The sequence below is a fragment of the Nelumbo nucifera genome, chromosome 1 (genome assembly GCF_055504915.1).
Source record: "Nelumbo nucifera cultivar China Antique chromosome 1, China Antique-T2T, whole genome shotgun sequence".
Lineage (NCBI taxonomy): Eukaryota > Viridiplantae > Streptophyta > Magnoliopsida > Proteales > Nelumbonaceae > Nelumbo > Nelumbo nucifera.
In genome coordinates, this window is record NC_142649.1 from 122,616,681 (window position 1) to 122,630,167 (window position 13,487).

A 13,487-nucleotide genomic window follows, 5' to 3' on the forward strand; every position below is an offset into this window, starting at 1 on the left:
AGGGGATCCCCTTTCACCCTTTCTGTTCACTTTAATTGCTGATGTCCTAAGTAGGATGATTATGGAGGCTGATCAGAGAAATCTTTTTAGAGGATGGAGAGTAGGAAGGCTTGAGGTGGCAGTTAAACGTTTACAATTTGTAGATGACACCATTCTATTATGTGAGGGAGGAAATCAAGAGAGCATAAGAAATCTACATGAGCTCATCACTTCCTTTGAATCGCTCTCTAGATTGAAGGTAAATTGGGGGAAAAGTTGTATAATAGGGATTAACTTAGAAGATGAAAGTTTGAGAGAACTAGCAGAGATTCTAGGGTGTGAAGTAAAAAAATGGCCATTAGAGTACTTAGGATTACCGTTGGGAGGGAATCCAAGATCAGAAGACTTCTGGAAGCCATTAGTGGAGAGGTTTACAAGGAAGTTGGTACTTTGGAAGAGAAATTGTTTATCCATAGGTGGGAGAATAACCCTAACTAGAGCAACTCTAGCAAACTGCAAACCTACCAGTATATTTCCTTTCAACTTTTAGAATCCCAGCTAGAGTGGCAGGACATTTAGAAAAACTTATGGGGGATTTTCTTTGGGAACTTGGGGAGGAAAAGGGGGATCATCTAGTGAAGTGGGAAAAAGTCTGCAAAACAAAGGAAAAGGGAGTCTTAGGACTAGGGAGCTTAGTTCACAGGAATACTTCCCTGTTAGGAAAATGGCTTTGGAGGTTCCCATTGGAAAGAGAAAGGCTGTGACATAAGGTGATAGAAGGCATTCATGGGCTGGTGAACAATGGATGGGATTCAAAGTTAGCCCCCACATCTTCTTCGTGCTCTCTGTGGAAAGCAATACAAGAGGTATATCCTATCTTTCTTAATTTCATTAGATTTGATGCGGGTTGTGGCTCTAGGGTGGTTTCTTGGGAATAACTTTGGCTGGGTGATACCCCTTTCTGCTCCATGTTCACTGATCTATATTCAATCTATAACTACAAGTTAAAATCCATTTTAATTTTTGTCACTTTTTCTCACTTTGGATTGAGTTGGGATTTTGGTTTCAGAAGAGGTTTGAGGGACAATGAGTATGAGTCTCTTATATGCTTGCTTGATGCTCTCAAGTCATTTTTCTTCATTCAATCCTTGGAGGACACGAGAGTATGGTCTGCTTCTTTTGATGGCACCTTTACTTGTGGTTCTTTTTCTTTAGTACCCTTGTTCAAACTCTTGTTGGGGGTGATAATTTCTCAGTGAAAGAGATTTGGAGCAAGCCCATTCCACAAAAAATTCAAGCTCTGTGGGGAGGCGTTTCTAGGGAAGGTAAATACTTGCGGCATGCTTCAAAAAAGGAGGCCAAATAAATGATGTGCTCTCTTTGCTTTGCAGATGGTGAATCCCTACCCCATTTATTGATCCATTGCTCTTTTGTATTGTTTGTATGGGAATCTCTTTGCTCTCTCTTTGGTTGCAAGTGGAATGCTCCCTAGGCTGTAGTAAGCCTCTTAATCCAAACTTTCTAAGGTGGCCAACAAAAAGAGGGAGGGTGATGTGGAAATCAGCAAGGGCAGTAGTGGTGTAGACAATATGGGAGGAAAGGAATGCAAGAATATTCAATGAAAAGCATAGGCCAAAAGAGGCTATTGTGTTGGCCATAAAGATAAGAGTTGCACATTGGGTAAAATCACACTAGCTCTTCCAAAATATCTCAATTACGGATATTGTAAGAGTGTGGAATGAAGTGGCGCACACTGTAGAGATGAAGGAAAGAAAAGTGATAGAGTGGAAGCCGCTAGGCCCCAATAAGTTAAAGCTGAAATTTAATGGGAGCTCTATAGGAAATCCGGGTATTGCATGCATTGGTGGTGTGGTCAGAGACTCCTCAAACAAAGTGTTGGCTATGTACTCGGGACCTTTAGGGGAAGGTGACTCTTTAAAAGCTGTAACTGTTATCTCTACTTCAAGGGCTAAAGATTGCCAAGCAAGCTGATTTTAAGAACTTGGAGATAGAAGGGGACTCAAAAACAATGATATCTTGGACCAATTCAAGCAGTAATGTTCCTTGGTACTATAGACATTAATTAAGGGAGATAGTCACCATAACAAGGGAACTTAGTTTTTCGTTTACATGGGTTAGGAGAACTGCAAATGGAATGGTTAATTCTCTAGCTAAACAGGGAGTTCATAGGAAACACAACTTTTTTGGGCTTTATTGTAAATTTTTCTGTTGAAATGTTTGTGTTCTTTCTACTATAACTCTGTATTGATTCTCTTAAAAGTCTTAATTGAATAAAATTCTCATTTTTGCTGATAAAAAAAGCTCCAACACTAATGCAAAGTTGGGTTTTATCTTGTTTGTTCTGTGTAATTGCTAGTGGGGAGACACCCTTGTGTATTCATCACTTGCAAGTTTGCTTCTTAAGTGTTGAAACCTATGTTTTAAAAACTGGCCCAGGGGCCAAAACGTTTTGCCTCTGGGTCACAGTTCATTGGTTCGATTGGGTCGAACAGGTCAGATCATGCCATTGTCAACATTTTATATATTTAAGGATATGTGTATAAACACATATTTTATCAATAAATAATGTACACTTTACCTTTTCTCAAAAAAGTTTAATTATAATCTACATGTAATATATGCATTATTTTATATTTAATTTATATCTTTAATTTTTTATTTGTACAAAATATTAAAAATAATGATTTGAGGCAAAAAATTTTCCTCGTGAAAATAGCGGGGAAAGGCACCTATGATGTCTTGGGATGCATAGATCTCATAAAGATCACCCCAATCGGACATCAGAGTACAAAGTTATGGCCTTCGAAAGTTTGTATACATGTTTAGTGTGCAACCTGGTCACCGGGTTGAACGGGTCATTGATCCAACCAGTCGGGTCAGATGGTTTGAACTGGTCAATGGTTTTTTAACAAAATTCTGGGTTTTACTAGAACTAGACTTGGAATCATGGTTGGGTGATGGTTTGAACGGTTCAACTGGCTGGGTCAACAGCGGGTTGAAAACACTAGTTGAAACCAATGTTCAAAGTAATCAATACACCCTGATACAACGGAAGGGGTGTATTGGTACTTTGAAGTTAGAACCCCATGCTTATATTTTTTTTTTGTATCTTTTTTTTTTTTCAAAACCTTTTTAGAGATGGTGCATTTTGTGTATTGACAGGCCACTGATATGATATGATATGCCTGAAATTCCTCTAGGAGCCAACCCTAAGGAGAGCACCTTTTGGGCCCCGGTTCTAGAAAAGTTTGAGAAAAGGTTAGCCTTGTGGAAAAGGAATTATATTTCTTTACGGGGTAGAGTTACTTTACTGAGAGCTTCCTTAGCAAATCTGTCGATTTATTACTTCTCTGTGTTTAGGATTCCTGTTAGGGAGGCCAAGAAATTAGAGAAATTAATGAGAAATTTTCTTTGGGATCTAGGGGAGGAAAAAAGGATCACTTAATAAATTGGGGAATAGTGCATAGGAGGAAAGAGGAAGGTGGGTTGGGACTGGGGAACTTAGTTTTGAAGAATAAAGCACTCCTAGGAAAATGGTTGTGGAGATGGCCCTTAGAATAGGAGAGATTTTGGCATGAGGTGATAGATAGTATACATGGTAGTTCGGGATAGGGCTGTTCACGGGTTGGGTTGGGTTGGTTTACTGGTGTTTTTTCAACCGACCCGACCTAGTTGGGTTCCCTAAAGGTGAAACCGAAACTGACCCTATACTAAGCAAAACTGACCTGGTCAGTTCGAGTCGGTTTGTAGCTGGTTCCTTCCTAGTCGCTGATTGCTGAACTAGTACTCAACGTTCTCTCTAAACAAACAAAAAAACCAGTACTCAACATTGCTGAAAGGGAGATTTGGGGTCGGGATTTATGCTGATTGCTAGTTGCTTGAGTCTTGAGTCTTGAATGACTGAATGTGATGCTTGTTGCTTGAGTCTTGAGAAGTTGAGAGTTGAGACTTGAGCTTGAGTTGAGAGAATGAGAAGATGGGAGAGCCAAGTTGAGATTCGAGTGATGTTGAAGCTGAGAGATTGAGAATGCTTGAGTTGAGGGCAGACCAAGTTACCAAGAAAAAAGTCAAAAATTGGAAGAAAACTTCTAATCTAAGAAAAAAAGGACACCTATATTTGTCATTTCCTATTTGGTGTAAAGGACCTTAGAGAGTAGGGATCTTTTCTTTAAACCTTTCCAAAAAATGCAAGAAGGCTAGGAAGTAGGACTAGGGATTCCTTGCCTTGCAATGCTTGCCATTAATGGCAATCCTAAAGAGAAGACTAGAAACTAAGTTGGTTTGTAACTAGGATAGAGACAACCTAGTTAAGTAATAACTAAAGTAGTAAGTAGTTATATAATTCGGTTCAGTTTGGTTTCGGTTTCAATTTTCACACATGAAAACCGAAACTGAACTGAACCGTCGGTTTAGCTACCTTTGCAATCCAAAACCGACTGGAGGTGAAGAAAAATTGGCTGACTCAGGTTGGGACGGTTTGGTTGGTTTGAACTTTGTCATGAACAGCCCTAGTTTGGGAAATGGATGGGATGCTGGTGTATCGCGTCGAGCCACTTTGGCAACTCCTTGGAAAGCAATTCAGAGTATTCTTCCTTTTTTCCTCAACTGTATCAGGTATGATGTCAATTCTGGTACTTCTGTTTTGTTCTAGGAAAACATCTGGGTGGGCAATTCTGCCCTTAAGGACAGTTTTCCTTCTCTCTATTCCATTTCTTTCTACAAGGTAAAACAATCTCTCACTTTCTTCCAACATCCGCTTCTCCATCTTCTCTGAATTGGGACTTTGGGTTTCGTAGGGGCTTGAGGGATCATGAACTCTCCTGTGTCTCAGACCTTTTGTCACTACTTGAAAGTGTTTTTCTGGACCCTTTAAGATCTGATGTGAGACTTTGGTCTCTTAACCCAAAAGGCTTACTTCACGTGTGCTTCCTTCTTTAAGTCCCTTTGCTATCCCTCGGGAGAAGTGGGTTTCCCAGCTAAGGAGATTTGGTCTAAACCTGTACCTCCTAAAATTATTATTTTCTGTCGGGAGGTGTTTTATAGGAAAATAAACACTTCAGACTTATTGCAGAAGAAAAGGCCTTCTATGTGTTTGTCTCCTAATTGGTGTGTACTTTGCAGGGCTAATGGTGAGGATTGCTCTCACTTACTTTTAACCTGTTCTTTTTCTGTTGCTATTTGGGGTTGGATCTTTGCTTTGTTTGGTTGCAGATGGAATTTGACCACAGCCATATATCAGATCTTTGACCCTTCCTTATTTGTGTGGCCTACAAAAATTGGTAAAACAACGTGGAGGTGCATTAGAGCTGCTGCTTTGTGGACAATTTGGGAAGAAAGAAATGTGAGGATCTTCCAAGAGAAGGAGAGAAATATTCAGAATGTAAAGGATTGCATTTTGACCAATGCAATCCATTGGCTGAGATCATTAGACTCCTTTAAAATATATTCCTTTGATGACATGTGGAGGAACTGGATTGCTGTTGCTAGTAGCAGTAACAGGAAGAACAGGGTACCAGCTGTGTGGGTGCCTCCTTCAGAAGACTGGACAAAGCTGAATTTTGATGGTAGCAGCCAAGGAAATCCGGGTCCATCAGGGATAGGTGGGGTGCTGAGAGATAAAGTTAGTAATATATTAGCTTTATTCTCAGGTTCCGTGGGTATAGGAGACTCTATTAGAGCTGAGCTTCTAGTGGTAGTGCAAGGTATTCAGATTGCAGATCAGTTAGGAGTTCAGAATTTGCTTATTGAAGGAGACTCCAAAGTCATTGTGGGTTGGTTAAAAAATCCAGCTTCAGTGATTTTGTGCTACAGGGATATTATGAGGAAAGCTAATTGGTTTTCAAGGAACATGACTGTTGTTTTAGGAGATAATCCTAAGAGTGTCAGCTTTTGGGCTCCGGTAGTGGAGAGGTTTGAGAAGAGGCTAGCGGCCTGGAAGAGGAGTTATCTTTCTTTAGGTGGAAGAGTCTCTCTCTTTAGATTTGCCCTAGCTAACCTTCTTGTTTACTTTCTGTCAGTGTTTAAGATCCCCTCAAAGGTTTCAAATCTTTTGGAAAAATTAATAAGGAACTTTCTCTGGGAGCCTGGAGAGGAGAAGAGAGATCATAGGGTGAGTTGGGAGGTGGTCTCCAGGTGTAAAACAATAGGAGGTCTAGGGATTGGTAATTTCAAGAAAAGGAACATGGCTCTTCTGGGGAAGTGGTTGTGGAGGTTCTCTTTGGAAAGGGATAAATTGTGGAATAAGATTGTGGCTAGCATTCATGGGCTGGAAGACAATGGCTGGGATCCTGGAATCTTGGCAAGGGCTTTAGCTGCTTCTCCTTGGAAATCCATCTACAATCTGCTTTCAGTTTTCTCCCCTTGGATTAGGTATGGTCTAAACTCTGGTAACCGAATAATTTTCTGGGAACATCTTTGGGTCGGGGATTCTTCCTTTGAAAGACAAGTTTCCTTCCTTGTATGCTCTTTTAGACTTGAAAAATGAACCCATTTCTTCTTTCTTAGTCCTTTCAATTTCCACTTCGGGCTTTGGTTGGAACCTTGGCTTGCGTAGGGCAATTAGGGATACGGACTTGGATAGCCTGGTAGCTCTACTAGCCTCTCTTAAGGGTGTCTTCCTAAACCCTGCTAAGGAAGACACCAGATTTTGGACCCTTTCTAGCTCTGGTACCTTTTCTTGTGCTTCTTTCTTTGAAACTTTAACTCAGCCTCCTACCCCCCTGGGGTTGTCCTTTCCAGTTAAGGAAATTTGGAGCAGACCTATTCCTCCTCGGGTGGGGTTTTTTTGTTGGGAAATTTTCCTGGAAAGAATCAACACTTTAGACTTACTCCAAGGAAAGAGACCCAACTATTGTCTACTTCCTAATAGATGTGCTCTTTGTAAAGCTGATGGGGAATCTGGCTACCACCTCATGGTCTCTTGTAAGGTTGCTAAATCTGTTTGGGAGTGGGTTTTCTCCCGTTTTGGGTGTTCTTGGTATCCTCCGGAGACTGTCCAAGGTTTGTTTTCCCCATCTTTTTTCAGTTGGCCTAAGAAGCGAGGGAAGACTATGTGGAGGTGTATTAGGGCAGTGGTTTGCTGGTCTTTGTGGGAAGAAAGAAACTCACGCATATTTTCTGACAAGGAAAAAACTTTGGAAGATTTGTTAGATCGAATCCTTATAAGAGCGGTCCATTGGCTAAAATCTTTGGAGTTGTTTTCAGATTGTCCTATGGATGACTTGCTAAGAAACTGGAAAGAGATTGCTTTCACTGCAAGATGCAAGAGGACTCTTTGTCCGTTTTGGTCCCCTCCCCCCTCGGGCTTTTTAAAGCTGAATTTTGATGGCAGCAGTGTAAGGAATCCAAGGCCCTCTGGGATTGGAGGAGTCTTCAGGAATGAGGAAGGGATTGTTACTGCTTTATTCTTTGGCCCTATTGGAGAAGGTGACTCTCTTAGGGCTGAGATCCTTGCAGCGCTTGAAGGAATTCGAAGAGCAAAAGATCTAAATATTAGCCGTTTGATTCTGGAAGGTGACTCGAAGGTGGTGATTAATTGGTTGAAGACAGAGGACAGTGGTTTGTGGAACTTTAACAATGAGAAAAAAACAGTTCTTATGGCTGGGTAGGGACATAGAGATTTAGTACAGCTGGGTGAAGAGGAGTGCCAACTCATTTGCGGATGGGTTGGCCAAGCAAGGAGTGAATAGGGAGGCTGTTTTCTGGGCTAGTTTTTAATTTTCTTTGCTTTCCCTGAGTTTTCTGATTTTTGGGGAGCTAAGTTATTTTATCTCCCTTTGTATTCCTTTCCCTCTATTCTCTTAATTTAATGAAATTGGTAAAAAAAAAGGAACATGACTGTTAATTATCAGTGGGTGGGTAGAGCTAATAACATAGCGGATGGGTTAGCTAAACAAGGGGTATCAAGGGAACATTTATTCTGGGCAGCTCTGGAAACGTTCTTTTACTAGTCTGAGGTAGTACGTTGTTGCTGTTGTGGAGAGGTACCAGCTCGTGCCTCTTCTTTGGGCAGGCTGTATTGTAATATCATTCTGAATATCATGAATGAAATTTCAATCATTTATCAAAAAAAAAAAAATTGAACTTTGGTTGAGACACTTTATGCCATTCTTTAAAATTGGATGGAACCCTCCCAATTCAAGCAATTTTCAAGCTTAACTTGGATAGCTGTTTGACCTTTGTTCATCAGGCACTGGAGGGGCATTCAGAGGCTTCAGGGAAGATACTATTGTAGATTATTCAGAACCAGCTGGATCAGGGACATATGGTCAATGAAGATCTTTGTCCTTGGTGCAGGGCCTTAGGCTGATGCTTTCACTGGGTTCTGAATCTTGTAATGGAGTGGATGTCAAGGGTAACTTGCATATCACCATTGGTCAGATGCTCAGCAAACACCTAGGCCATGCCCGCTTTGCCACTTAGAGGTTAGAATGTCGGCCATCTAGAGTGAATATCTGTTCAGATTGATCCCATGGTCAGCTTATTCTTTGGCAGATTATATGGCTAGAGGGGTAGTGAGTGAGTCATATTGGGTATCCCTTTTTTTTTATTAACACAGGCTTTTATATATATATATATATTCCATGTTATTGTGCTCTCTCTAGAATTTTATACTGTCAACTTTCTTGATTATGGATAGCTGACACTTGTGCTTCCACTCATCTTTCTAGTCTCAATGTTATTTTTTCTTGGTAAGCATTATTGTATCAAGATAACTATAAAAAAGGAAGGGGCAGATTAAACAAAAAGAACAATGGATGATGCAATATGCCACACATATGACCGTTCAATCCTCAAGGGATCACAAATAATTCTGTCAAGTTGGTAAAAAAGATGGTTGAACTTGGTAGCCTTGTAACCAGACTCCTTTTTTGGTCAAACTATCTTTTGTAATACCTGCTCTAAATATATAAGCAAACTGGGAAAGGTATGTGGTTCCACAAGACCACCTCTCTTCCTGAGACCCCTAGAAGGCCTTGTGCTAATATGAGACTGAGAAGAACCAGGAATAACCCGTTGCTGTCCAAATAGCATTATGAAATGCTACAAAAAATCTCACAAGAAAAAGGGCAATGAATTGGGTATGAATCACATTTTCTTAAGGGTATTATTGACATATTCAATGAAAAAAAGATGTTGCATGTGTGTTTTGTCAGATAACTAGGAAGGAGGCTATTGAATTTCTCGTGAAGGTCAGACAATTATGACATAATTGATTTTTTCTTTCCCCATTGAATTGTGAACTTTCATTGTGTTGTTGAAAAGAGGGACTGTAATATGTTCACAGAATTTCATTTTCTAATGGTTCTTAATTTAGTAGCTGCTTTATCTTTTGTTCCTTATATATATATATTGCCAATTCTTTGGGTTTTATGAAAATTTACTGTTTTAGCCTTTGGCTTATGCACTTCTGCTTTTGATGACATATATTACATAATTACTATATTTGCAGGTCCCTTGTATTATTTTTGTTTTATACTACACTAAACTGGTCTTAGTTCATGATCGCAAAGGTTTATTATAATTTTTATGTGTTTATGCAGATTAGGAGGGAAATAAAGGTACTGCAGAACCTTTGTGGTGGTCCAAATATTATTAAATTGTTGGATATCGTCAGAGACCAACAATCAAAGACGCCCAGCCTTATATTTGAATATGTGAATAATACTGATTTTAAAGTGCTTTATCCAACATTATCAGACTATGATATTCGATATTACATCTATGAATTGCTGAAGGTAAGCTTATTATGGTCCTTATTTATTTCATTTTAGGGAAGAATCAATAATGAACATAAACCCCATATGTTCATGCTATATATAGTATATCAGTTGCATTGTTCTCATTGCAGAACTTTGCCATTTGATGAATCTTACCCATCTAGATCTAATGTTTGATTACCTTGTTGAATTGTCATTTTCACAAATTAGTAATCCTCATGGCTGAAAACACTTTCAAGTTTCAAGATGAAGTATGTTTGGTTCTGCTCATTGGGTTTAGTGAAAATTTAGTAAGATCTAGTTTTCAACGTACTGGGTCATTTTTCTTTCTTAATAATTGATTCAATTACATAATAAACAAAAAATGAGGGTGTGGTTCACGTTTGGTTCTTGATCCTTTATCAGAGTAAGGTTTTCAATAGGGACGTTCTGTAGGTTCTTTGTGCAACCTATTCGACCCCTAAAATGACAGTAATGCCAATCCGTGTTTAATGGCAAGGCCATTCCATCATTCTAGAGCCTTGATGAAGCTAAAATGCTTGACTTGGATTATAGTTCCACCAACATTGATGGGGTGAACCAAGTGGGAGAGCTCCCCCTTTTATGTAGTCATTGAAAAGTAAAGTGGATCGAGCAAGGATGTTTCTGGAGTCTGTGGTTTTCACCCATGTTATAGTCACTTGAGCATCTAAGATGGTTGAAACCTTAACTGCTTCTGGGGAGCATGGTATAGGGCCTCTTGCTTGGCTGGTGCGCTTGTCCTTTTTCCCTGTGATGTCCCAGTGCCAGGGTCAAGGATAGGATCAATGAGGTTAGGGTCAGATTAAACCCATTTTGCACCTAACCCAATCTGTTATCGCTACACCCTACTCTGTAGTATTTAAGGTTACTATGTGGAGTAAGGGCAGGAGTTCAATTGGAACATTTCCTATTTAATAAAGGATGCGAATATATCTAAGTTTACTTGTTTTTTGCAAGCAAAATTAAGTGTAAATAGATATAAAGTTAATGGGTAAAAACTAGATGGTTTTTTATTCTTTTCAGGCAAACTAGAAAGTTTCGTCTGACATTTTTTGATTGGTACAAATTTCATCTGGCATTAGAACTTTACATCTTCATTTATCTTTCTTTTTGCAAGTATTGTGTAGCATTAGTCTTATTCTTTGTCTCTGCCTTGTCTAAGATTATGTCTTCTATTAAAAATGGTCTATCAAAATTACTTCACTACTTTTTTTCTTTTCCAAGAAGAAAAAGATGACTGAAATACATCTTTAAGTATAGAAGAACCTGTAAATGAGATGTAGAATGATGTTGAATTTTTTAAAAATAGCAGCACAAATCTTTATAGAAAACTTAATAGTGTCTAGATGGTTGTAGGGAGTTCAGTGTTGATTGGTTTTCTATCACGGTGATATCTTATCACCTAGATTGTATCTTATCTTTCTTTTCCTTTTTAATACATTTTTACTAATTATAAAAAGGAGAGCAAACACAGCTGATTGCTTTGCTGAAGACTCGTAAGGTTCTGCCATACAATTGAGGAAGAACCACTAGTCTCTAGGGGCCTTGAATTATAAAGAAGACTTCCACTAGAATACAGCTTAAGCTTTTGAAAATTAGGTGAAGGGTTACATCATAATGATTGGAGTATTCAATGAGGATTTACGTCTTTAAAAAGCATACACCGAAAACCCAGAAGAAATCTTCCCCGAGGCTATAATTATTGGCATAACATTTTGTGGGATAATAATTTTGTAGTATATTACTTTTTTGTATGGCTCTATACAACCCATACAGGTGTATACAATTTGTAATTATCTTTTGCTTTGAGGGAAGTTCTCCCTCTTTTAACACAATTTCATCTACTTTTCGGGAAAACACATCTAACATGAAATAAAAAACATACATTATTTGTTTTGACCTCTTTGTTTCACATGGATACCCACATGGTATTATCACATAGACGTATCTTTGGAGTTTGCTGTCTTCTTAACTATTTAGATGCTCTATGTTTCTTCTATTATTATGCTGCCACGATTGTCCTTAAAACAGGATTCATGTAGCTGGTCCCGTTGGGATAAGGCTTACATGATGATGGTTGTCCTTGAAATAAAATTATTGTCTCCTCTTGGTTTTGAGGTGCAACTTGTTCGTATTATTGCTTATTATATCTAACCACTAACATCCTCTCCACTAAGGCATCAATAAAGAAAGCAAAGTACTAGGGAAATTAGGGGTGTTCATTATACAGTCCAGATCACCAAACTGAACCAAACCAAACCATTTGGTCTGGACATAAAGCTGTTTGTTTTGGTTAAAAAAAACTGTTTTGTTTGGTTTGGGATTCTTTAAAATTTCAGTTTACGGTGTCAGTTCCTTTTCCTGAATTTTAGAAACCAAACTAAACCATAAACCGTAAACTGAAATACATATATAATATGATATATAATATATAATAAAATAAACTCTCAAAACTATATGTGATGATTAATGCAATTGACCTTGGGGTCTTAAAAATATATCATTGTAACCAAATTTGATGCTTACATAGCATACAAGTTACAATGACTAAATTTTATGGTGACTAAAAGACTATATTTGTTATTTATACAGGCATATATGTTGTTTGAGCTTTCTAATTGGGTTAAGCCCAATAGAATGACTCAAACCGTAATGAAGCAGTTTGGTTTGGTCTGAGAAAATCTCAGACTGTATTTTACTGGTTTGGTCTGAGATCTCCAAACCGCACTGAACTGGACTATGAATACCCCAAGGGAAAACTATCAAATATCTCTCTCTTAACTGCTGGTGATCTCCCAAATCTATATGGTTGCCCATTTATACCACATTGGTTTTCTTGTGCATTTGTTCACTTTTGGATCTTTGCAGTATTTATTGATTGCTAAGCTTGTTCACTTTTGGATCATGGTATTAAACATCTCTATGGTTGCAAATATGCACTGAATTTCCTCTTTTCTATACTTTGTTTTCAAACTTAAGATGCAAATCTGAGCAGTTAGCCAATTACCAATCAAAATATAGATCTGAATACTTCTTTTAGTTTATATTAAGTTTTTTAGCTGTTCATGTATAGGCATTAGAGTATTGCCACTCACAAGGTATTATGCACCGAGATGTGAAGCCACACAATGTCATGATTGATCATGAGCAGCGTAAGCTCCGCCTTATAGATTGGGGGCTTGCAGAATTCTATCATCCAGGGAAAGAATACAATGTTCGTGTTGCTTCAAGGTGTGTTGGCGCTCTATATCTTGCTTCATAGTTTCATAATTATGGATTCAATGTTCCTGGTTAAATTTTCTCTTGGCACAACTGTCGATATATTTGATTACATTTTAATTGTATTAGTTATTTCTTGTGAATTTCAGGTTTGTATCTTGCATAATGGGACTTTATTGTTTGACTTGTAGATGCATCTGATTCTGTTGGATTGTAACAATTAAGGGTATGGAAATAAAATTGTGCTCAATAATATGGGTGAATGGATGATAGGTTAGGAGGTTCACCTTTGACTACTTTGAAGTTAAGGGCTTAGCAAACTTCAGTGACTAAATGCTCAAGTTTCCTACAATGCTTAACCAGTTGTAAATTTCACTCGTGATATATTCTAAATAGGGTGACGATAAAAAAAATCTAATTAGGGCTGTCAATGTACCTGAGTATGTGACCCTGAATTTGAAATTTGATTTGATTAAACCAGATTTGGATCTCACAAAAAAATCCATTTATATTTGGATTGTATCCATG

The 13,487-nt window shown here is 38.4% G+C and overlaps 1 protein-coding gene across 1 annotated transcript in view; it reads left to right on the forward strand.

Annotated features, from left to right (window-relative positions):
• Window positions 1–13,487, forward strand: part of LOC104611631 (casein kinase II subunit alpha-like) — a 37,476-nt gene that overhangs the window by 4,909 nt on the left and 19,080 nt on the right. Inside the window, exons 3-4 of the mRNA XM_010278768.3 lie at window positions 9,543–9,737; window positions 12,814–12,971. Coding sequence (XP_010277070.1) covers window positions 9,543–9,737; window positions 12,814–12,971 — 353 coding nt within the window. The remainder of the gene's footprint in view (window positions 1–9,542; window positions 9,738–12,813; window positions 12,972–13,487) is intronic.